At 47.9% G+C, this 25,241-nt stretch overlaps 1 protein-coding gene across 4 annotated transcripts in view; it reads right to left on the bottom strand.

The window, feature by feature from the left end:
- Positions 1-12,959, bottom strand: part of PAX7 (paired box 7) — a 148,879-nt gene extending 135,920 nt beyond the window's left edge. Inside the window, exons 1-4 of one of the 4 annotated variants that reach the window (XM_037881490.2) lie at positions 12,387-12,959; positions 9,982-10,217; positions 8,971-9,100; positions 7,382-7,510 (exon numbers count right to left, since the gene is read on the bottom strand). In XM_037881490.2, coding sequence (XP_037737418.1) covers positions 7,382-7,510; positions 8,971-9,100; positions 9,982-10,217; positions 12,387-12,471 — 580 coding nt within the window. In that variant the 5' untranslated portion in view covers positions 12,472-12,959. Of the gene's footprint in view, positions 1-7,381; positions 7,517-8,970; positions 9,101-9,981; positions 10,218-12,386 lie in introns of all 4 variants that reach the window. The other 3 variants (XM_043531850.1, XM_043531851.1, XM_043531852.1) reach the window with 3 other exon arrangements.
- Between the last annotated feature and the right edge of the window lie 12,282 nt (positions 12,960-25,241).

Here is a 25,241-nt window from a genome sequence, read left to right as displayed (position 1 = left end):
GTCAGCTTTGGTTGGGATTCAGGGTTACAAACTCTCTCTTCTTTTTAATGGTCGCCCCTCTCTCCGAGAGTGGGGAGGGCAACCTAGAATGAAGGCTAAAGTCTCCTAGTCAATATCACTCCTAGTCAATATCAGACAATATTAGGAAGCACTGAGAGCCCTGACCCCCCCGCCCAACCCCGGCCAATCGAGAGCCTAGATCATAGCGCATTTCAGATTAAAATGACAAAGCAAAACCCACGGGGGAGGGGGGGGGATACAAATGTAGCGACTGATTGAAATTGCTTTTTCTTTCTTTCTTTCTTTTTTTAAGCGAGGGAGAAGAGCCCGACTATAATATCTGAAAAAGTTCAGGTCTCAAGAGGGTCCCTTATTTGCTTATTTCATATGTAACAAAGATATTTTTCAGCAAGATTCGCCCCCCACCCCCCGCTCAAGTAACCTTTCAGCTTTAAGGCAAGTGTTATATGTGCTTTAAAATCCTGCCATGTAAATTCCACTGAAAAATTTGGAAAGCTTGGGGGTGGGGGGGGGGGAAGGGGAGGTTAATCCGGGTTTAATGCTATGATGCAGTCACAGGACCAGGGCTAGGCTGATTGTGTTATCTCTTCCCAACATTTGGGTCTCCCATATTTCACCCAGCCAAATAGCTGCGAGAAAAAAGTGCGTATGGAGGCACTCCTGACGCCTCAGGAAAATATGTTATTAATATCTAAATAACTTCCCAATACTGTCTCTAAATCTCCCCTGCACCACTCCAGATGATGAATTCGTTTGAAGTATTCTCCCGTCTCATCTTTTCACTGTCTCTCTTCCTCTCTCTCTTTTTTTTTATACCCGGCTTATTTCAAACTGGTAAATATCTAATTCCTTTAACCACACTGCAGACACCTCCACTCTCTTATTTGCCATTCTCATTTAGATAGATCCCTATAGATCTCTCTAATAAACCCAGTCACAGCCCTCAACTCTTTCTGGAAAATTATTTTGGGTCCAGGGGCTTGCTAACAATGCACACCCACAGTCCTAGGTCAGACGTATCTGCCTTCGATTCTTCCTGCCATATAATTGAATGTCGTCCCCCCCCCCCAAACAAAAACCCGTGGGTTATAAATACCTATTCCTTCTATTGTCTTCCCTTTCCCTGGTTTATCATTGATCCTAACCCCCATCCCCACCCCAAATCAGGGATCATAACTACCTGGTTCATATTTGTCCTGGTATATAATTAAATCCATGCCCCCCCCCAAAAAAGCTGGATTATAAACATCTTCCTTATATTATTCCTCTTCCTGCTGAATAAGTGAACTCCCCCCTTCCCTCTCCGGCATCCTTGTCTTAAATTTGTTTTTGTTAAAGTGTCTTGTATTAGATTATACTGGTGTATCCCCCCTCCTACCTTATCTGTCCTCCTCTCCTCTCTCCTTCCCGTCACACTCGATTTAGGAAGGAGTTTATCTTGCAAACATTTGCCTACTTTGTTTATGTAGACCAGGTTCTGCAGCTACTTGTTCCCAAAAGCCACTGTTTGCCTTTGTAATTGTTATCTGTGTTTATTGTTGTACCTCATTTGTCTCCGCTTTTTTTGTGACATGTAAGCTCTGTGTGTGCTCACACATAGTCTCGCCCCCCCCCCCTTCGCTCCCTGGTTTTTTTCCCCTCTCTCTCTCTCTCTCCTCTCTGAAATATGCACAGAATAACTGAGCCTAAAGCCAATGAATTGCCTGACACCACCCTATCTTTTTTTCTGCCCCCCATTATTAGAGCTGATCTCACTCCGAACACTCACAAATCCCGCCTGGTCTCTGTTTGATTAGATTGCCAACCTTAGGTAATCCCTTGATTTGATGAAGTGTCTGTTCCCTTTCCCTTCTAAACATACATTTACAGAGAAGGCGCTTGTTGGTTTTAAATCAATGCAGATTGCTGGCTGATAAACCGCCTGAGACCCTCCCCTCCCCAACTCCGACCCAGGGAAACAATCCCCCTTTCCAGGTGTGACAGCACAAAAATGTTGCCGAGAAAGAGGGTGGGGGCGAGGGGGGAAGGAGTCCCCTCTTTCTCCTCATTCATTCACTCCCCTGGAGCCTAATTAAATTTGGCAGGTCCTTGTACACACAATCAAAACAGCTTCCTTCAGTGTCGCAAGCCTCCGAAAACCACATTAGCAGCGATTGCTGCTGCCAAATTAAATTGTTACCACCTTGAGCTGGAAGTGTCTAAATATCCACACCTTTCCTTCCCCGCCTCCCCTTGTCCCTTGCTCCCGTTCACACCTGTACATGGTCCCTTCCCGTTTTCTGCCCTTCTTCTTTTCACACCCTTCCCACACCTCCCCGAAGCAAAACTGACACGGTAACCCAGACAGTTGCTTCTGGATCTTTTGCACCCCACAGCAAAATGCGGGTGTTGCTCACTTTGTGAAACCTTGTGCCACACACACTCCTACAAGAAATCGACCAGGGGGTTGCAGTGTGGGGAAATACGCAAACACACGGGATCTCTCTCTCTCTTTCTGTGTGAACACATACACACAGAGAAATCATCTTTCCCTATACTGCTCTGACTGTAACCTGGTCAATTTCTTATGCCTGTTTAATTCTACAATTAAATATTTCACACACATCTCCTTCCCTCATACAGTAGCCTAGTTTTTATACATGTCAATTTTGAGCAATATATATGTTGCTAAGGGTTTTTAACATTGATCACACATGCATTTTGCCGTTGCAGACGATGCAGATAAAGCACGCGTGTGTGAAACTGACCAGATTACAGTATGGGGAAGATGTGTCCATATACGCAAGGCATATAAGGAACTGATCTTCACCTGGTCGGTTCTTTACATGCCTTGCCTATGTAAAGCTGCACACAGATCATCTTCCCATACAATAAACTCATCCATTCCTTGAACGAGCCAGCCCCTATCCCCTTCACTCCTATTTCCATTGATTGTGGAGCAGACCGCAGCGCCTGGTTGCAATTAATACCATTTGCTCGTTTGCACTAGGCCTTGCCCCCTCCTCCCCTTCTGCGTTGAACACGAGGCATCTTCCCGGGGCCCTAAGCTGTTGGATGTGTCCACACCCATCCTCGCCGCAGCCCGCAGGATCCGCATCACCGGCGTTCTGCAGGGCCGGTTTGGGTGCGAATTTGCAGTGCGACGTGGCACTCCCTAATGCACCCCAATAACAACAATCAATAGCAACACCACCACCACAAATAACAACAACTCGGGTTTAACGAGGCTAAAAAAAAAAAAAAAAAAAAAAAGAGGAGGAAGAAGAAGAAATGAAGCCTCATGAATATACGCCCAGGGCTAGCTGGAGTGAGCCGTTTAAAGATGAAAGTGCAGAGAAATAAAGGCTCAATTTAATCTGCCTTAAAACCCTTCAACTTAACGTTTGTGCTTGGAACTCAGAGAGTGAGCACTGATTGGGGATAAATACATTTCTTAGCATGCCTTGGAGCTATTACACCCCTCTCCAACACAGCTCCCTATTCAGCGGCCACAGTTTTCATTACCAGCTCTAATAAGTCTTAACATTATTAAATGCCAAGCAGATGATAGAAAGAAACAGGCGCAGGGTGGAATCTTTCTTTAACGCTTAAAAAGGGAGCGCATTGAGGGCTGTCTTCCTCCGGCTCCCTGCGAGGAGAGCCCACAAACAGAGCAAAGGCATTTGCCACGAGGGAAAAAGCCCCCAAACAAAGTTCGCTGCCCTCCCTCCCCGTCGCTTCTTTTCCCTTTTCCTCCCCCCGCTTTTTTTTTTTTTTTTTTTTTTTAGATAAAGACCGGAGCCTTTCCTGGCTGTGCTTGAAAACTACCGGTCCGAGTGCCCAGGGGTTGTCAGTCGTTAAAAAAAAATAATAATAAAAACCAAACCAAGTTGCCATTTTGGTTAAGCAGAGGTGAGATCTCTAAAGATGATTAAAAGTGAGCCAAGCTGGGACTCTCTCTCTCTCTCTCTCTAAGTGTGTTATTAGTTACTTTAATTGGGGCCATTGGAAACTTCTTCGGACTGCAACAAAAGATTGCGGTGAGATCTTGTTTTGGTTTTTATTAAAAAACCAAAACCCACAACAACAGCTCGCCTCCCCCCGCGATAACGCTTGGGGCCAGCGGGTGAGATGCATCCGATCCGCGGCTGCAAACCGATAGGGCTCCCACCGCTCACGCACCCCGGCCTCCGACACAGGGCGGCGGCTGTGTGTCGCTCACAGACCTGGGGGAGCCCGGGCCGCTCTCCAGAGCCAGGGCCGCCGCGGCGAAAAGAGTAGAGACCTGGGGGTGTCCTTCTGCAGGGAGCCGAGGAGACAGCCGAGGCACGGACGGCGTGGGGGGGGGGGGGTTGTGTGTTGCGCGTTTTCTCGCTCAAAATCCCGAGATGTTCCACAATTCGCCCTAGATCGAAAACGGACTGGGTTCCCCCCCCACACCCCTACATAAATCGGGGACCACATATGTGCATGTATTTGCTTCTGGAAATCAATTTACCTCTTAGTAACGGGGCAAAGACGCTGACAGCTACATTCCCGCTTTATTCTTATTTTCTGGGGGGGTGGCGAGCCGTGGGGGGGGGGGGAATATTTGTGCAGCTTTCTCACCGGCGAATTCGTTTATTTATCTATTTTTTTTTAAGCAATAAGCTCAAACTAAAATCTTTTTAAAAAATAGCGCAAGGGGGGAAACAATCGGAGACCCAATAGGACCGATTTGCAAATGAGCATTGGCTCCTTCCAAAATCACACGAAACGTTTTGCAGCGTCCCACGGCTCGCCTTTTCCCAACAGACGGTCCTATAATATTACAAAACTACCTAACAGCAGGGAGTTTTGAATAATTTATCTCCTTTTCTTCCCCTCCTTAGCCCTTTGTCCAAACTTTTTCTCCTCCTTGCAGAATTTTGAATGAGAATGGACAACGCTTCCCCCACCCCCACCCCTTTACTCCATTTTTTTAAGGCAGCTTAGATTTTTTTTTTTCTCTTTTTAAACTGTTTGCTTTTGTGGCCAGGAATCTTTTGCTTATAAAGCTTCAATAGACTGGAAGGTCTTTGCAAATGAAGTTCATCTTCAAGGTTGGGGGAAAGGAAAGAAACAGGAGGGTCGGATCCTTCAGGCGCCCCCTTTTGTGCACCTTTATTTGAGACTTAGAGTAATGTTTGATCGTGACACTTGGCAGCTTTTTCTTCCCAATTCTGCCCTCCCCCTTTCAAACCAAAATCCCGGCAGTTCGATGTCCCAAGTCACTCGCCTTGTCTCGGGGCGGGGGAAACGCTGCAGCCGGTGAAAACAGATTGCAAGAGTGAGCTCTCCCCGACACACACATTTGGGAGGCTTCTGTGACAGAAAATAACTAATTTTTTCCCCTCTGACCCTAAATTCTGTCACTAATAGTACTGCAAATCGCCCGAAGAAACCGCAATCTCTTCACACCAAACCAAACCAAACCAGAAACCAACTGACTGAAAAAAGACCAACCGAAACCAGAACCCTTCCGAAGTGAAGTGAGCTGGAGCTCACGAAAGCTGATGCTCAAATAAATTTGTTAGTCTCCAAGGTGCCACAAGGCTTCCTTTTCTTTTGGCGGATACAGACTAACACGGCGGCGACTCTGAAACCTTCCGAAGTTGCCATTTTCCCCAGCTTTCTACCTATTTCATAGAAATGAGCGAAATCCTTTCGAGGGTTTTCCTAAACGGACTCCTTTCCTCTCAGAAAGCAGGTGAGATTCCCTAACTCAAGAAAAGAGCTGATTTCCCTTCAAATAAATACAGAGGTTTCTACCCCCCCGCCCCGGGAGTTAGCGTCTAGTTATGATTTAGAAGCCGAAAATATCTTGATGGGAAAATCCCAAACCGGATCTTCCCCTTTTCTCTCCAGTGAAAACGAGCCCTTGTCCTTCCATCAAGATCGATGTGAGTGGGAAAGAAACAGGGACTGAAATGTTTCAGAGTCGCAGCCCTGCTCCTCTGTATCCGCAAAAAGAAAAGGAGGACTTGTGGCACCGTGGCAACGAATATAAATCTCCCCACTGTATTTTCCACGGCATGCATCCGATGAAGGGAGCTGTAGCCCACGAAAGCTGATGCTCAAGTAAATGTGTTCGTCTCTAAGGTGCCACAAGTCCTCCTGTTCTTTTCACAGATTGAAATGTATACGCGACTTTCCTCTCTCAAACTTTTTATTGACCCAACATCCATTTCACGCTGTTTATTTTATAGCCTTTCTCATGCTTGTTTCATGGATTCGCATTGACAATTTTTTTTTTGGAGGGGGGGGGGGTCCCAGAACGGTTTGGAATCAAAAATCTAGAAACAGTTTGTTTGCAAACATTTTGTTTCTGCAAACTTATCTTCCTTCTCCCCTGCAATTTCCCTGGGCACAAGAACTGATGTTTATCAAAGTTTACAGGTTGCTCCGGTGTTCTCCTTACCCAAACCCGCGAGAGGAGATGGCAGACGGGAGATTTCAACAAAGCGCTCCGCTCCTTCCCGCCCCACGCCCCAGATGGGCTAAGAAGCCTTTCCTCCATCTCCGCCGCTTTTCTTTTTCAAGGGAAGATTTCTTACAACTGCTCATCTGAGCACCCTCACCCCCAGACGGGCCGCTCTCTGGGTTAGCAACGGCGCCTTTGCCGGTGCCCAAAAGCAGAACACATCCCAGTCTCCCTAATTGATATTGATTGCCCAAATCGCTCAACTGTCAGCCAGAGTTTCAGGGGACCACTTAGATAGCAGGAGAAAAATCTGTTTAACAAATTCATTTAGGAATCTCTGATCCCCCCCCAGCCCTCCCTCCCTTCTCTATAAATAATTGATCCACGGTGACTACAAGGAAAATACCAACATCTTTTTTCCGGCATCTCAGATGGCTCGGAGAGGGGGCGGAATGTGATCCAGGTACCCCATTAATACCCCCCCCTTTCCAAGGGCCCATCTATGTACAATTTCATCAAGGCCTTTCTCTCCATTTGTCTGCTTTTCTCGTAGATCTTTCAGAAAGGGCCCTGGGGACAGCTTGTGTCCTATCTATTAAAACAAATCTGGGGTGATGGGAGTAAAAAAAGGGAGGTGGGAGAAGGAGGGGGCAGCCCTTGCCCCAAAGGGCCTCTAAAGCATTTGATTATATGGCCGGTAACTTTTGACATGGGTGTTGATTTACGAAACGCTTAATCACTAGAAAGAGGTGGAGAAAGGCAAGTTTTGCAGACATTTGCTGATCCTGCTTCACCAAATTTTGCCCCGACCTCTAGTGACAGCACGATCGGGTCCGGGCCAAACCCATCAGGGACCAGAGTTTCGGCAAGTGACAAATATTAAGCAAGTGTCGCTTATTGCAGGCGGGCGGGCCCAGGTCTGGCTGCCCGTCGAGTTACCTTTGTCGCCCAAAATCCCGTCTATGCTGTGCTTGGCTTTTTTCTCCCCGTCTTCCTCCTTCTTGTCGCAATCCTCCTCTTCCTCTTTCTTCCCGAACTTGATTCTTAGCACTCGGCTAATCGAACTCACTAAACCTCAGACAGTCAAAGACAAAAAGGCAAGTATAAGCTGCTTTGGAAAAGGGGTCGAAGCGAGACAACCCGCCAGCGCTTCCAAAGTGGAGCAACAAGAAAAGCAAAAGAATGCAGCGGGTCGGCAAACACATGCCAGGAACACAAACTACACACACACACACCAACCCAGATCTATGCACACATAGCCATAAACTTGCGAACACAAACACATAATAGAAAAAAAAAAACCAACCCACACACATAGACTCCGAAATAGACACATACAATGTAAATACACACTCAGCAATTTACACACCACCCTAATCTGCACACCCACTCAGGAATAAACACCAACTCGCACTAATTGTTTCCCTCACTCTCGTTGCACAAACACACAGATCACAACCGTGCACACTTCAAGTCACAAGCTTTGACACCAACACCCTCGTTAACACGAATACACACTTAGCACTCACCAATGTGCAATCACATGCATGCAGGCAATTACACACACGCTAATAGGTATGTCTCACACACCCACACATTTATCACACAGACACAAATGCACACTTATCACACACGCACGTGCAAATCACAGACACACACAACCAGAGGTACCCACACGGAAATACCCACTTACCCCACCCACGCTCCCCCCCTCGAGGACACAAATACATACACGGCATCTCGTTCTCGTTTTGTTTGTAATTGTGAAAAAACCGAGCACGGGTTGGCCTTTCCCCCTTTGCTTTCCCTCCCTGACGTGAATGGGAGATTGATGGGGGTAGGAGCAGGGGTTCAGAATCGGGCCCGCTGCTGGTTTCCTTTAAACTCTTGCTCTTGAGGTACTTCCAAGGAGGGAAGTTTGGGCGTGGGGAGGGGGTTTGTCCTGCGGAGACTGGAGAGCCATGGTGCCCCCAAACCTTTGCTTGTTTATTTTAACTTGAATTGAAAAACTCTCCCCCCCCCCCCGGACATCATCGGGGGGAGAAATTCGTTCCTTCCCTGAGCAACTCAGAAAATCACCCAGGGGCGATTGAAAAATCCCAGGGTGCTGGTGGGTGCTGTGTGTTCACCCCCTTTAGACTGTCTCCGGCTCCTTTGCTGTGGGATGGAACAGGTAAAGTCTCACCAGTGCCCTAAACTTGGTCTCCTTTCCACCATGGGTTTAATGTTTGCCTTAGTCCATTTTTGTTTGTTTGTTTGCAGAGAGAATTTAAATGTGCACTTTCCAGGTTCCTTTCTAGGGAACCTTGAGATGATTTTCTTTTAACATCACTTTATTGCCATGCCCAAGAGAGAGAAACTCCTTTATTTGGACGCAGCCCCTGAGAAGACGTTTTGAAGCCTTTGGATATATGCTGGGTGTCAGTCTGTGGTGGCTGCAGATAATCGTTTCCCTAGATCTATTTCTATCTGGATGTTTTTTTTCCTCTCTCTCTCTCTGTGTATTTCTTGCCAAGCTGCCTTCTCACCTGAGGGAACAGTGCTCCTGTCACAGTGCCCATCTTTCAGGAGTCTATCTCGGATTTCCCAGCTAAACATCCCTGGATTCTCTCTCTTGTACTCCTCGATTTTCTTTTCCACGTCGGGAGTGGCAACCTGCTTTTGTGATCAATGGAGATCAGTGGGGGGGAGGAGGGGAGTACGTGCAGAGAACGGAGAGGGGGGTGGGAGAGAGAAAAAAAATCACTTTTAATTTAAAAAAGAACCATAGGCTTTCAGATTTCCCATCGAGGTCACTATTCCGGTCTAACAAGAAAGATATTTAATTCCAAGTAAAGGGGTGGGGGGAATTAAATCTGCCTATATACCCCCACCTCCCAAGAAACAACTTGATGCCAAAGATTCTTTTGTCCCAAGCTCTTCGCTTGAAATTGACAAGGGTAGATTTATGGTGTGTGTATGAAATCGAGTATGGGGAGGTGGGGGGGGGGGGGAGATATTTAGGGGAGATCTAGACTCACATCCACACCACACCCCGATTTATCCTTCAACTGCAAACGGGCTCTCCCCCAGAGAGGCACCGGGAACCGAAGCAAATGCTTGAGTGTGCCCCACTTGTTGCATGTGGAAAATCATTCTAATTTATTCATTGCCTTCAACTCCGCACCGCTTTTCTACCCAGTTGATTCTGCAAATTGCAGCTTTATTAGACGCCCATCTCCCCCCCCCCCCCCCGCGCGCCTGCATATACGTTTCATCCAAACAATGCATTTTAACAGGGGTGGGGGGCGACGGGGCCTCTTGGCTTCTTGCTTTCAGCTTGGGGGCCAAGGCACCGTCGGGAGAGTGGGTGCATTATTTTTGGGGGGAGGGAGGGTGGGAGTTCAGTGCCCAGGCTGCATTGGAAGTCGGAGTTGATGGGAATTGCCAGTGGGATGGCGGGGGGGAGGTATTTTCCCATTGGCTTCAACAGCAGCAGGGTCAGAGCTGTAAGCCCCCAGATCCTGGCTGGAGCAGCCTCTGCTTGGCTTTGCACTCACCCTGGGTTTGCTCCCTCCGATTGCTCCGGGGCGGATGGAGCCGGTCTCCTGATACCTGCAAAGGATTTTGGAGACGCAGCCATGGGAGACTCGCAGCTGCCTGGAGATCACGCAGGGTCTGATGCCGTGGTGGGCCATCTCCACTATCTTGTGGCGGATATGGTTTGGCAAGGGCCTGCCATTAATAAACACCCCGCCGAGCTGGTTCACTCGGCCCTGGCCCAGAGGAGTCGACACTAGAATTAAGAGGGGGGGGGGGGGCAGAGGAGAAACGTCGGGTCAGTGACAACTAGACCATCTCTATGTGTGTATCGTCCCTCTCTGTGCATCCCCCTCTCTCATTTATAGCTACACGTGTTTCTGTGTTTCTCTGTGTTTCTTTTGATGGCTGTAGATCTCTCTCTAGTTCTTTCTATAAATCTTTTCTCTCGCTCCCTCTCTAGATCCGTGTCTGTATTTCCATCTGCATCGATATACTTCCATCTACCACCTGTATCTATTTGTATTTTCCTCTCTACAGAGAGATAATCGACAGCGGCAGTAATATTCGCCTATCGAGCTCGAGGTCTTCATAAGAAAATAAGGACCCGTTTTTCTAGCGATAAATAAAAATCATTTTTCTCCTCCCCAAAACGACCAATGTATCATCACGTTATATGGCTGATGGTCCCCATAGTTTGAACCTGGCTTTGAAATACAAAGGTGTTTAAAAACGAAAGTTTCCTTGCGCTTTTTTAGTGCCTGATCCAAACGGCAGGAAAAGGGCATGTTTTAAAAAAATCACACGGCTCAAATGACCTCGTCAAAACCCTCCGGTTCTTTCTTTGCTCTATGTCTATCAGGGGGAAAGGGGAAGGATATTTTTGTTAATGGCAAGGAAGCCGTGCCACGGGAACCGTCTTAATATTTTAACAGCAAACTGGACCAGCAAAACGTCGGTTCTTTGCGGTGGCAGCGATTAACAAGAGCGCACCTTGCACTGAGCCCGCATCCTAATGCATCCGATGAAGTGGGCTGTAGCCCACGAAAGCTTATGCTCAAATAAATTTGTTAGCCTCTAAGGTGCCACAAGTCCTCCTGTTCTTTTGTCATCCTAATACAGAGTCCGCAGAATTTTCTTTCAGGGGCCTGGGGGCGGCAGGCTTTCTAATCCCGACCTCCCCCATTTGTTTAATACCTGGCAATGTATATCTTGCAGATTAATACAATTTCACAGTCTCGAAAACACCGAAGAACTCAGCTGCATAATTTGCGAAGAGGTGACGGGGGGAGGGGAGGGGGGGTGAGAGGGGCCGAGTTCCTCTTTGCAAAGAACAGTCGATTCCCGAAATTGCCTCCCGATTTAATAAGAATCATGCACTACTAATTCAAAGTCACTCGGCCAGCACTCGCTGGCTACATCATTAGCGACAGATAACACTCGAGTGGCCAATTTTACATTCAAGAGGTACTAAAATCACCGGCCGCTCTCTGTTCATTATTCCCAGGCATGTTGTGCAAATATTGTTGTAATCCTTTGATCCTTTCCCTGGCCGTCTGTTTTACTTCATTTGCTACAGAAAAGCACTCGAGCAAATCCCCCCAGCTTGTGTGTTTTGCAGCCTGCGTGGGTTTCCATCGGGTTTCGGTTTGGCCACTTGATCACGGCTTGCCTGAGACTCTCTTGTTTAATGCATGCGGGGAGAGGGGTCCCACTCTGAATTCGCCTCTGCTAAACAGCCAGCAGGCGGGTGAGAAGGAATACTAATAATAAAGGGAATGTGCAAACACACACCCAGGCACCCACACAATGCAGGGGCAGATAAATCGAGAACTGAATGCAGCCGCGCTGCGAGCTGGGGGGGGATGACACAGCATCTGACAGCTCCAGGGGCCCCTCATGAGCTAAAAAGCCCCCAAACATTCGGCGGCAGCTGCAAGCGGGTCCATTTCAGTCCTTAGCAGGGACCCTTGTGCCGGGGGTGGCTACGGTCTCCGAGGCTTGGGAAGCCGCTTCCAAAGGTTGAAGCGGCGCAGCCCGGGAGAGAAACAAAAAGTTTGGGGAGAAGCTCCGAATCGTGTCCGTCTAGGGGCTTGAGGTCTGGAGCGACAACCAGCATGGGGGGGGGGGGGCGGGGGGAATCAAACCCACCACGCTAGTTACAGTCAATTACCGGGCAAATCACTGACGGCTGTGGCAGAAAATCAACTGACTGAGATCTGTCCCCTAAACTATCTGAGGGTTGAAAGTTACAGGGTAATTAGCTGGGGAATCACTCCGTCTGTTGAAAGTTTACCTTCCCCCTGGGCGCTAAGGCTGCATTATGGCCCTGGCAGGGAGGGAGATGTCCCCCCAACCCCCCCTCCCAGCGATCGGGCTGTTTAGAAACGAGTCATGTACAAGATACATATTGGTCAAGACCTACCTTCCAAAGGAAACCCAGTGCGCGGGTAGTTCTGTCCCGGCGCGGGGCGCATCATTCTGGGAACTGTCCCGGGTAAAGTTGCCATTCCGGAGTCAGTCTGGGGCGGTTGGGTTTCAAACAGACACACAAATCAAAGCCGGGCCACCCCCTTTTCTGGGCCGAGCGAAGCGAAGTCCCGCGCGCTGCAGCAGACGCGTCTTCTTCCTCCGTTAAGGCGCAGGGCTCTCCTCCCCAGCCCCGGGCTGCAACGACAACGGAGAAATCTTTTGCTCCGACAGGGAAAAGGGGGAAGGGGGGGGGGACTCACCCCCCGCCCAGAAAGTCTTCTTAAAGTTTTAGTGGTGCGGCTCAGCTGGCCTGAGCTTTCGTTCTTCAGGAATGTAACACACCGACTAGAGGGGGAAGCAGACACATCCCGAGAGGTCTCAGTGCTGGGCTGGGCTTCTGGGGGGACTGCTTCCCCCCCTTCTGTTTTATTTTGTTGTTGTTGTGGTGGTGTGTGTGTGTGTGTGTGTGTGTGTGTGTGGCAGTTGCTGATCGCTTAGGGGATGGCTGTTTTCAGGAGATGAGGGTGATGGGCGGGGGGGGGGGCGTTATGTCAGCTGGCAGGTTTGGAAGTTAAAGCGCCTAACTTTGGCGCATTGGGTAGGCAGAGAGAGAGCCCCAGGCGAGCTGTGATAGGTTCCAGCGTCTTTCTTTTATTCATGAACCGGGGAAGGGGCACTGTTGTGGGGCCGAGGGACCAATAGCAGGAAGCAGCTTTAACGCCCAGGCATATATAGGGGTTGGGGTTTGTAATTCATTCCTTGGCTTGGCCTCGTTGGCAGGGAAGGCTGGGGATTTTGTGGGGGGGACAAAAGGGGGAGAAAACTTTGGGAAAGCATCTCCCCGTGGTAGACACGTTCCCTTCCCAGGGCGCGGGGGCTTCAGCTGAAGGAATCTTTAAGCGCTTACCAGCATTAACCCCAGCAAGGGCAGCCCAGAGCCCCCGGCTTGCCTTGGGCGACGCCTTTCTCCTCCAGCGGCAGCCGAGCTGACTCCTCTCTCAATCCTCTCTCATCAGGGGAGGTTTTGCCACAACTAAGGACTCAGTAAACATTTAACCCAAGCAACCCTTCTCCCCAGCCTCCATGCGCCCGCACCTCTCCAGCTGGCTCGCTTTAGGGGATGTCTCTCTTTCTCTGTGACTCCTTTGAATCCGCTGACCAAGCTTCTCCCTGCGGCAGGTTGGAAATGAACCTCCCCCCACGCCCACCCACCCCCAAATGCGGGGAGCAGAGAGATGAGTCCAGTGCGAATGTGCCTGGTGGGAATAAATGACCCGGAGAGTTACAAGACCCCAGCGCAACCGCTTTGTATGTGGACACATAAACCTTCCTCGGCGCCTTCGCAGCCAAACGATCTCACCCCTTTCCCTGTGCTTCTTTACGAGTCTCCTTCGCTGCGATTTAAACCCTATTCACGTCTGTATGGGGGCTTTCTCCTCTTTCATCCCCCCAAGTGCCTGGCCCGTGGAAGTCCCGACTGCTTCTCTCCAGACCTGGAGACAAGTTTCTCTCTTGTCTTAGGAGACCCTCCACACCAATCTGGGGGTCTGTTTTGGGGGCGAGGGGTAACCAAAGAGTCAAATGCGGGAAAGAGCAAAGTCAATAGCCAGGTGGAGTGGGAAAAGGCCAAGGGAAGTTGTGTAAAAAACTCTCCTAAGGATCCGGGCAAAGATCACGCCTTGATCTACGAACCCAGCCCCACAGACCTTCGCGTGGCCCTTTCTCGAGTTGCCCTGTGTGGCTGGCTCATCATTCGTGTTTTTAACCGAGGAAAGGCAGGTTCGAAACAACCTGACTCCGGAGTGCCTTTCCCCTCTCTTCTTTCTTCTTCCCGCTCTTGGGCAAACAAAACTCCTGCCGGGGGAGAGTTGCCTCCAGGCAAAGCATTTTGCAGGGTCGGGCCCTACTTTAGAAGGTGCTGCTGAGCGCACGGGGGCGTTTGCCACAGAGATGATTGCTCCCCCCCAAGTGCCATCCACTAGCGTGCGGTGGAGCCGTGGCTTCCCCCTGGGGGATTGTCCCGCTGACCCAGGACAGTCTGAACAAATAGCAAATGTTTCCCTTGAAGGTGGCTGCTTTGGGACTTGAAGGGAACAAAACTCCTTCTCAGCAGGGCATGACGCCAGGGCTTTGCGGACTCTTTTGTATGCATCTGTAAAAGGACTTTTCCAGGAAATCACGGAAAACTTTTTTTTAAAAAAAAAACTGCACGTGCAGCTTTTCTTTCTTCATAAAAACACACGTTGTTGCGACCAAAATCAGGTCTCCCAAACCTTCTCCCATTAAATCGGACCCCCTCCCTCAAGGAAAAAGAATATTCCCGTCGGAAAACTAGCCAGAACAGGGAAAAATTCCCAAGATTAAATAGGTTTTTGATCACTTTCCCCTCCCGTTTTGTCTTTTCTAATAATAATCAATATGCTGCTAGATAAATGGGTGCTTCTCAATCTCTCTTCCAATAAGGCAAGGGCACATCAGCATCTGCCCCCGCCTAATGAAAAGCCCCCCCCCCCCAATTAGTAATCGGTCCTCCCATTATAAAATTTCTCCATGCCTGGGGCGTTTGAGGTTGACAGTCTAAAGCAGCAATCCAACCATTCAAAGCGACCTCCCCCTTCCGCTTCAATTTTTCTATCATTCCCACTTCTCCCATCCCCGGCCTGATAGATCTCAGGCACTTTGCAAGGCACAGAAAGAAAATCCCTCCCGTTAAAAGTCGCTTGGAGTTGAACCATTGCAGCGTGTGTGCGTGTGTGTGTGTGTGTGTGTGTTTCCAAAGATGACCAGCTCCCAGATACAGTAAAGAACTTGAACTAAGTGATGAGAGTGAGACCGAGGGTTAGTTGATTGGCAATGGTTTTGTGCCAGACCGTTATGTTTCAAGAAGGGAGAGACAAAAAATGGATCCTGTCAATTTCTTTCCAAAGAGTCACATCGCTTCAGATATTTTCTATCGCATCCCTTCTTTCCCCCTTCGCGTATCAGCTCCTAAACTTTTCGGAGAAGCACCCTGCAAAGTGATGGGGGGCGGGGGAGGGATGCAACGGAACCGTCTGAACTGACTTTAAGACCCATCTTCGCTGCATCCCTTCAGCGTCGCTCCAATTCGTTATTACAGCGTCAACTTGTCCTCACTTGGTTGGGAAAAAATTAAAGTTGAACATTGAACGGCTCTGATTTTTAACGCCCCCCCCCCCAGCTGATTAAGGAAATGGGGCGGGGGGGGGCGCGGAAATCTTGTCCCCATTAACCCTCTTGCTTAGAACACCTCCTGAGAGAGAATCTCTCTCGATAGTCCTGTAGACACACGATTATTTGAAAAGTGTCCTGCCTTCCCGGCTGCACTAAGGTCACCTCTCTCGGATAAAAATCCCAGAGCAAACGTAGGGTTTGTTTTTCTTACCCTGCCCAAAGGAGCAGGGAGAATTGAAAAAGATTTGACACTAGAAACTTCAGAGCCCCCCGCCCTTCCTTTTGTCCCGTGTTTTTTTTTTTTTGTAATAATCGTCTCCACAGACAATGCTTAGTCTCGCTTGATGAAGGCATTGTGGCCAAGCAGGCTGAGGTAACAGCAGCCCCGATCCCACCTCTCAGGGCCAGATTGTTGGCCTTGGACACTTGGTTTCCAACTTTCAGCTCTACCGATTGCATCGAACCCAGGGCAGGAGCCCAGTGTCAACTGGGCATTTATCATACAACCAACGAGGCAAAGATGGCACCTGCCTTCTTTTGTGTTGGCATTTTAAGCAGCCCTTAATTTTTTAAATTGTGTGTGTGTGTGTGTGTGTGTGTGTGTGTGTTGGGGGGGGCAGTAGGTATCTATCGGGGGAAGCAGGTTGTCAGCATCATGGGAACTCCATGCCTTGGAAATGCAAGGTGGTGTGTGTGTGTGTGTGTGTGTGTGTGTGTGTGTGTGTGTGTGTAATAAGCGTGCACCGCTCTCCTGGTGGAAAGCAATTTCACAAATAATTTTTCCAACAATTAAGGAGTGTGCAGGGGTGAAATGGCAATTTCACATGCAGATCTGGGGGCTGCAGGGGAGGGGTTGTTACCTGAGCGCCCAAGCGGAGAGCTAAGAAAGGGGGGGACCCTTTTTGCCCCTTCCCCCAATGCTTTGCTTCATTACCCATGTGCACAAAGGAGAGCCCCCTTCTTTTCTCTCCTGGGAGCGCTAAGCAATAGATTAAAACAAGCATCAATCAAGAAAAGGACCCGAGTAACTGCTTAAAGAAACAAGACAGAATTCCTCTCTTCTTGAAAGGGACTCCTCACTTCTCTGCGTATCTCCATGGTTTCCTAAGGTATGTTTCTGGTTGATAAATGCTATATATCACTGCTCCCTTTGGAGAAATGGCTTGTAAATCAGCACTGAAAGACAACTCATAAGGATAAGGGAATAGGGGTGTTATTTTTCCCCCTCCACCTTCCCCCCACCCACCTACCCCCCCCCCCCCCCAGCTCATCTTCCTTTTGCTTCTGGTGGAATTTAGAGCCACTCAACGGAGGGGTGGCATATGTAAATTGCGGAGGAGCTGGCTAACATGGTGATGCGTCCTGTCAAGGTCTGTTTATTAAATTCTCGACTCGAGGAAGGCATATAGGTTAAGCTTGCCCAGGAAAATCACTTAGGCAACGACCGCGCTGCCAAAAGCAAAGCTGCCCACCTCACTCGCCCGCTTAGTCAGCGTGCATTTTAGAGACAGGCTATTAATGATGGCTTTTAAACAAAATTCTTATTCTTTATTTATTAGGATCGTGCCTGTGAGCGTCTATTTTGATACTGCTCCAAGAGAGGATGGAAAGGAGAGAGCGTCTCTCCAAAACATCATTCAGATCAGACTTGCCTTTTAATACGTGCTTTTGAAAATATTAAAAGCTGGAGAATTTGATCGTTATTTTGTTAAAATGTAATGAAAAAAAAAAAAGCCGGGGGAGGAATTATTTAAGGGAAAGTTACTCCCTTCTCCTGAAATGTACACGACGATTATTCATGTGAGGGTTTTTCACTTGAAATTTCGGTGTAATGAGGTTATTTTAAAGCGAGTATTCGATGAAACTCTCTTTCAAAGGCGACCAATACGCCTCGAAAACCGGGGATTTAAAAAAACAATATTTCGGAAGGGCTTTGCCGTTGTTTGAGAATGACCATTGCAAAAAAAAATCATTAAGAAAAAGTCACCCGCTCGTTCTGGAAACGTTTCCCCCCCGGGAAGAAGAGAGACGGGATATTTGCAGCGAGCATCGAAGACAAGAGGAAGGAGAACTCGTTTGTTATTTAAAAGCGCAGTCCAGCTACATGTCACGAAAGATCTGGTTCCCAGGGAAAAGTAAAACAAACAAACAAATAAATAAATAAAAAAAACAAGATCTAAAGGGCACAAACTCGACACATGACAAAGACCTGATTTACTGTTTGTGTAAAAACGTGAAACGAAACTGACATGAATATTTTCTTGCAGAAACTAAAGGGCTTGATCCAAAGCGTCTTGAAATGTCCCAGGGGTGACGATGGGCTTTAAATCAAGCTCGGTGTGAGGGTTAATTACCTTAATGTGTGCGTGTGTGTGTAGCTCTATTCTAGTCTGTATCGGTTCTTAAGTTATAACACACTTTATCATCACAGTATGGACATATGTGGCCCTGCTTCCTGGCCCGAAAGATCCCCCTTCGAGGAGTTCTGTGTTCAGGTGACTTGTCTTTAGTTTAGCCCGTGCTTTTTATGTAGGCGAATGGACTGAGAAGTGAAAAAAAAATCGGGTTACGAACATTTAAAACCTGCTGCCACTGAACTCCCGGGCTCCAATGGGAGCAGAATGCGACCCCTCTAGTTGGTATGGAGAGAGCAGCGCCGGTCTTTAATGCTCGGTTTGTGAGCCTGCGTCCTCTGCCTCCCCCCACCCCCTTTCTTGGGAAAACAAGGCTCTGTTTATTCGCGATGCTCTTCACTTAATTGCTTAAAAAATAAGACGTTCCATGCCATCAGGCCACAACAGGGCTTTCTTCAAGCCCCAAGGTGGAAGGGAGAAATAGTTTGACCTCCAAGATTGCATTTAAAAACAAACAAACCCCAAACTGGTTTGCAATTTCTTGCATGTCCCCACACTCTCTCTCTCTCTCTTTCTCTGTGTGATGCAGTCCTTGCAGCCTCACAAGGAAGGCTGCTAATTTGTGTGTAATGGGAATTCATTTATTTTCCCAGGGACCTTCTCAAGGGACAGCAAGGCACAAACCCCCGAATCAAACTCCGTCCAGCTCCGCTCCCTGGCAGGGTCCCGAACAAAAGGCGAAGTGTCACAACGCTCCGGGCTGGATGCCACAGGGCTCCTCGGAGCGGCCTGGCCATTGGGCCAGGTTTAATTTGCCCGGAGTGCGGTCTTAATAGGATGTAAGCCGCGCCCTTGAACAAGTACCTGGTCAAAGTCTAACATGGATGGAATGAGCGAAGTATTTTCATTAAACAAATCAAACTAATAAGGCGGGCACTGGGCTTGCTCAGTCTTTGAACCCATCAGCTGGCTTTAGAGAGATTCAGCCGAATCACACGAACTTCCATCCCATCGGTAGTCGCTGCTTAGTTTTCCTAAAGAAGATGAAATACTCCTTGCTCAAAGGCTCAGTTCTACTCGTTGTCAGGGTGCAACATCCTAATTGGGTTTGCTCTGCCTTACAAAGTGCATTCCCTATACCCTTGCCACCAGGCGCAAACAGCCTCCTTCAGATGGCATTAAGGCAGGGGTGGGGCTGGGGATACTTCCCTCCCTCTGTGTGTTGGGTTTATTCGCCATATGATGTGGTAAAAGGGTACATAATCATAATGATCAGGAAGAAGCTGATTGAGAGAAGCTGGGAATGGATGACGGGATGGACCACTTGATGGTTGCCCCATTCTGTTCATTCCCTCTGGGGCACCTGGCCTTGGCCACTGTCGGAAGAGGGGACACTGGGCTAGGTGGACCCTTGGTTTGACCCAGTAGGGCCCTTCTTATGTTCTTACCGCCTCTCCCCTGTGCAGCAGCCATCTGGCAGGGCTAAAGCAGGACACCCCTGCTGATGCGGAAGGGTGTGTCTGGGAACTGTGTGATCCTTTGCGCTCCTTCTGTGGTTTGGAGGGGGGTGTGTGTGTGAGGGACAAGCTGAGGCAGTGTGTCCAGTAGCGAGAGCGGGGGACCGAGGTCTTCAACAGTGACTAGTGGGTGGAAGGAGTCTGAGTTTCAAAAAGTGGTGAGCACCTGCCCTCTAAGCATCTAGGGGTCTCCACTTGGGCACTCAACACCACTCAGCACTTTCTGGGGCCCAGCTCTGCTCCTGGTTCCGCCACTCGATCTGGTCTGGTCTATCCCCTGGATTAGCTCCAGTTCCGCAATTCGGGACCAGCAAGGGGGCAAGTCCCCAAGCTTCTGCCAAGGAGAGCTGTGATTTGCCCCCTGGCCCAGCTTCCTCCAGTTTCAAGCAGGGTTTGGCTCCACCCTTGCAAGCGGCCTATGCAGCGGGGGAAGCTACGCCGCTTCTCCTGGGCAAGTCACTTCCCCCGCTGTGAAGTGGGGCAGATGGATATTTGGCCCTTTGTGGACAGCGCTTTGAGATCCTCAGCTGAAAAAGCGGCTGGAGTTAAGTGCAGAGACTAGTTCTATTCCACTGGGTGGTCTAATCCTTTCAGGAAGACCCTGGCGCCAATGAGAAGGAGGGTGAAAACTCCTGGGGGAATGTGGCAGCGGAAAGGTTATGGGAACGGTCCAGATGAAGAGCCTGGTTGTCACTGAAGTGGATGGAATTGGATTCCAGCTGCATATTTGTTTAGGTGAATTAAAAACACAATTCCTGCTTCCCAGAGGGATCACTTGGTTCTAGTTATACAGTCAGTCTTACAGGTGTAAAATAGGTTCCCTTTATGCTTACAGACTCATTTCTTTTTTCATTTGAATTTCAAGGCTTTATTCCCTTCTTTGGATTCAAGTCTCCTACCTGAACCTGATTCTCCCTACTGCCATTAATTCCTTCATCACTGAAATGAATCCCATTTAATTCTCTATCGTGGTTGTTAAGATAGATCAAAAAAAAGTGCATTTGCAAAGGTTCCCCCAACCCCTGCTCTCTCTCTCATCGTTCCCAGCTCACTTGTGTCTTGAAAAGGCTCAGAATCAGAAACCTTCTCATCCTTATTCATGGTGGGTTTTCTCTCCTGCTCCTTTTAGAAATGGGGCCATAGGTGTTACTTAGAACTGGAGGTGCGGCTGCACCCCCTGGCTTGAAGTGGTTTCCATCCTATACATGTTTACAGTTTGGTTCCTTTGGTTCTGAGCACCCCCCCCCCCCCCCGCACCCACTGTACAAATTGTTCCAGCCCCCCTGAATGGGGATGGATCTATTAAAAAGATCTTTGTGTTTTCATAGCTTCCTCCATTCCAAGGCCAGAAGTGACCATTGTGATCATCTAGTCTGACCTCCTGTGTAACACAGGCCAGAGACCTGCCCCGCAAATAATTCTTAGGGCAGAACTTTTAGAAAAAACATCCAGTCCTGATTTACAAATGGTCAGTGACGGAGAATCCACCGCACCCTGGGTAAATTGTTCCAGTGGTTAATTACTCAATGGTTATTTGCAGCACTTTACAATTTGGTCCCCACTAATAGGGCCACGGGACAGATCCTCCGCTGGTGTAAATAGCATAGATCTGTTGACTTCAATGGAGCTATGCTGATTTATGCCAGCTACAGAGTTGGCCCATTATATCCAAGTATGTTGCCCTCAATTCTTTCCTTCATCTCCAATCAATCAATTTAATTTGGACCAGGGAGACACACTTGATAACCACTGGGATAAAACCAGAATCTAGGTTCTTTGGGAGGTTGATAGGTGAAGAAAAAAAAATGTTATCAAACTTATGCACAAAACAAAATCAAAGGGAATCTGCTTCCCGGCACTGGACAGAACAGTTCTGATTATTTATCAGAATGGAGAGTGAAGGGGGGATAGGAATTAGCTCTGTCTCTGGTGGATTTTAATTTCCCTTCTCTGTGAACAGTGTTAAACCCTCCTTACCAAGAAACAATGTTTATCCCTGGCCACAAAGATGTATCTGCTGAGCAGAAGTGTGGGCTGGATTCTTCAATCTGTTCCACCACTTTCATGCCAGCGAAACTCCAGGACAGTCAATGGAGCTGGTGTAATACAGTGTGGAATCAGGTCCTCTGTCTTTAAATGCATCAGATAGCAGGCGATTTCAAGAAAACTGCCCCGGAGACGAGATCCCAGGATCCTCCCACAAGAAGATCTATCCTCCTTCCCCTGACAATTGCCCAGGAATTACTGAACATCCTCAGCTCCCATTGACTTCAGTGGACCCAGCCCTGAGGCCGTTATGCAGAATCAGGCTGTGATCCCAGCTACACCGGTGTAACTCCAGTGAGGGTAGTGGATTTACTCGAGATTTATGCTATGATGTGCCTGAAAGCAGAATTGAGCCCTCAGTTCTTACTTGTCCTTCCCTAGTGAAAACTCCAGTTGAAGTTTTTCAGGCAATTCCTTGTGGTTCCAAATGGCAACTAGAGTGAGGAATGGAGCAACAGACCCATTGATCTTCTGGGTCCCGGAGCTACTGGCCTTCCAGGAAAAACCAGTGGAATCTAGGTAGGAATCTGCAGTGACCAGCAGAAACTACCAGAGATCAGGTGAAAGATTCTAATGGAATCTACTGTCATTTCTCTTAAGCCTTACTTAGGCAAACTTACCTTGACAGCAGTGGTGAACAAGCACTAATTAAAAATGGACTAAGGAATGCAAGATTTGGCCCAATGGCAATGGAAAGCACGCAGCAGCCCTCAGAATCAGGCCCTAATTTTGCTATGGGTAGGGCATCTGGTGAAGTTGGTTGCAACTTATCCCATGCACCGTCCATCATTTTAGCAAACCATAGATTATCTTTTCTGAATCAGTTTCTGAAATACCAAAAGTAAACTCTGGGTATATTTCTCTTCTTGCTTTATCCGCAGAAGGCTGAGGACAACTAAAGTCGACAAAGATTTCTTTGCATATCTTCCCAGCCCTCCTCCCCAAACTTTGTTAAACAAATTTAAGGTTGAGAATACATTTCCCTTTAAAACCAAGAAGCATAAAAGGTTATAGTTTAAAAAAACAACATTAAACTCAAAGAAGTTGAGTTCAGAGTTTCTTACATTAACCTTAACTCTGCCCCACTAACCTTAACTCTACTCTATCCTCCTTTATCCTCTGATATATTCAGGGTCAGCTGGCTGGCTTCTTTGGCCACTACTGTGGAGGGCAGGGACTGTGGGTAAACAGGCAATGATAGGAATGAGGGAAAGGAATGGGGCCACGTGATTCTAAATGAGGTGGAAGCAAACGGTTTCCGGTATCTGTAACTCATCTGAGGGGGATCTCTCAGCTCTCACTGAATCTTATCTGGGGAACATGTTAGGGTAGCTCTGGAATGGTGTTGGTGCAAGCACTAGCATCAGTGTAAAGATGAATTGGGGTGGCTTTGTGGCGCTCATCTCACTTAGCCACTTTCACACGCATCTGAATCCATGGACCAGTAGCATTAGTCCAGTGTAAATGTGAAGAGAATCAGGCCCAATATTTCATATGAATTGCCATAGTAACTGCTATTTGAAAGGCACTATGCTGCAGCACTGAATGGTGAATGTTTGTGAACACAAACTGCAGCAGAAGGATGGTCTTGTGGTTAAGGCAGTGGGCTGGAACTCAGCTGAAATGGTCTCAGTTCTCAGCCCCCCTGTGGGGGGCTTTGACTGAGTCACTTAATTTCTGTGTCACTTCTCATTGAAATGGGGGCAATACCATGGTTGTCAGTCTTATTTATTTAGACTGTAAGCTCTTTGGGGAAGGCACTATTTCTCATTCTGGGCATTAGTACAGCACCTGGCACAATAATAATAACACCACCTAGCCCTTATATAGCACTTTTCATCAGTAGCTCTCAATGTGCTTTACAGAGGAGGCCAGGATCAGTATCCCCATTTTACAGATGGGGAAACTGAGGCACAGAGAAGTAAAGTGACTTGACCAAGCTCACCCAGCAGGCCAATGGTGGAGCTGGAAATAAAACCCAGACCTGGGTCCCCAACCAGTGCTCTAACCATGAGCCCACGCTGCCTAACTGGGTCCCAGCTCTCAGTTGGGGCCTTTATGTGCCACTGTAATGTTTAATATGGTTTGTGTGTAAATTTACCTCATTTTTCATGAAGCTGGACCAAACGTATGATTTGGCTAGTGCTTTGGACAACTGCTCCCCTCACACATTGGTAATGAATAGTTTTATAGTTTATTTTCCCTGGTCCTCTCCCAAACCAGTAAAACCTGTACAAAATGCTCTCATTTAAAATATCAGCAGGCTGAAACATCACTGTCTCCTCTCTGCAGGGTCTGTGCTCATGCTAACGTGGCATTTGTTTCTTTGTCAGTGTTCTCTCCTCCCTGGCATGTCACCTAAGCCTGGCAGGGCCTGTTTTAATCCTCGAGAACTGTAATTCTGTCCTTTCCAGGCTGTAATTTGAGAGAGGCTAAGAGTCCCTTTTCGAAAGCAAGTTTGAATTTCAGGAACTTCTAGAGCTGGAAGGGAGGCAGTAAGTGGGAAGGAGGTTGAAGCCCCACCGAGAAAACTTCAGTTCCCCGCTTTGCATTCACACCAGGTAGCTTCTAATTACACCAAATGTAAAAGGCCAGAAGGTGGGTGGAGGATGCCACAATAGGAAAGAAAAACATTTTATTAGCTAGTAAACTAAAGAAGAGTCCGCCTGCTCCCCTCCCCCCGCCAAGTCAAGAAATACCACTCCATACAAACAGCTCTTCATGTCTTTTAAGAGTTGCAGTCAAAAATAAAGTGGAATGTTTTTTTTCCCTAGCCTTTAATAGTTGGGATGGCAAAATATTTAGCATATCAGGGTTATGGGCCTGATTCATTCAGCTGTTTCTTGGATGAGTTTTACCCCATCCTCACACCATCAAGGCTAATTCTCCTTAAACTCCATTTTCACATGGGCACAATGCCCTTAGCATCAGTGGAGTTACTCCTGATTTACATCTTCTGACTGCCATCTTTAAAAGGGATGGTCTTTTCCTGTGTCTGTAGAGTGCTCCGTGCAATGGGGCCAATCCCCATGGGGGCCTCTGGGTGTAATAGTTATAATGATGACAATAATGGGGCAGCGTGGGTCAGTGGGTAGTACTCTGAATGAAAAGCTCACCAACCTGGATTCTATTTCCAGCTCTGCTACTGGGCTTGTGAGGGACCATTTGGCACATCGCTTATCTGTGCCTCAGTTTCTCCATCTGTAAACTAGAGGTTGTGACATTTCTTTACTTTGTAAAGAACTTTGAGATCTACTGATAAGAGCTAGGCGCACTCGAGATTTAGCTTTTGTATCTGAGATGCAGTTGCTTCCCCCCCCCTTCTTTTAAAATATTATTTAAACCATTTTATTGATCTTGTCATAATAATTATGGCACCAGTTCACAATAAGACAAATCAGTAAAGGGGAAAACTCTCACTTTCAACATTCATCACATTTGTGTCAGATGGAGAGAAGTCCTCAGAAACATCGAAGGAAATTTACACGTGACTCAGCCTTATAGCACTTTAATCTCCTGCAACTGTCATTTCTTCTTGGCTTAGCATAAGAATAATGAAATAGCCATTACAATTAAAATCAGCCCCCGCCCCCCAATCTAATAAGGACCCTGTTACATCAACATCTGAACCATAATCCAGAGTAAAGGCTTGATCCAAAATCAATGGGAGCCTTTCTACTTACTTCACTGGTTTGGAAC

This window comes from Chelonia mydas, chromosome 18 (genome assembly GCF_015237465.2).
Source record: "Chelonia mydas isolate rCheMyd1 chromosome 18, rCheMyd1.pri.v2, whole genome shotgun sequence".
NCBI lineage: Eukaryota > Metazoa > Chordata > Testudines > Cheloniidae > Chelonia > Chelonia mydas.
The sequence above is the reverse complement of the archived record's forward strand: the minus strand, read 5'-3'. Positions and strand labels throughout refer to the sequence as shown.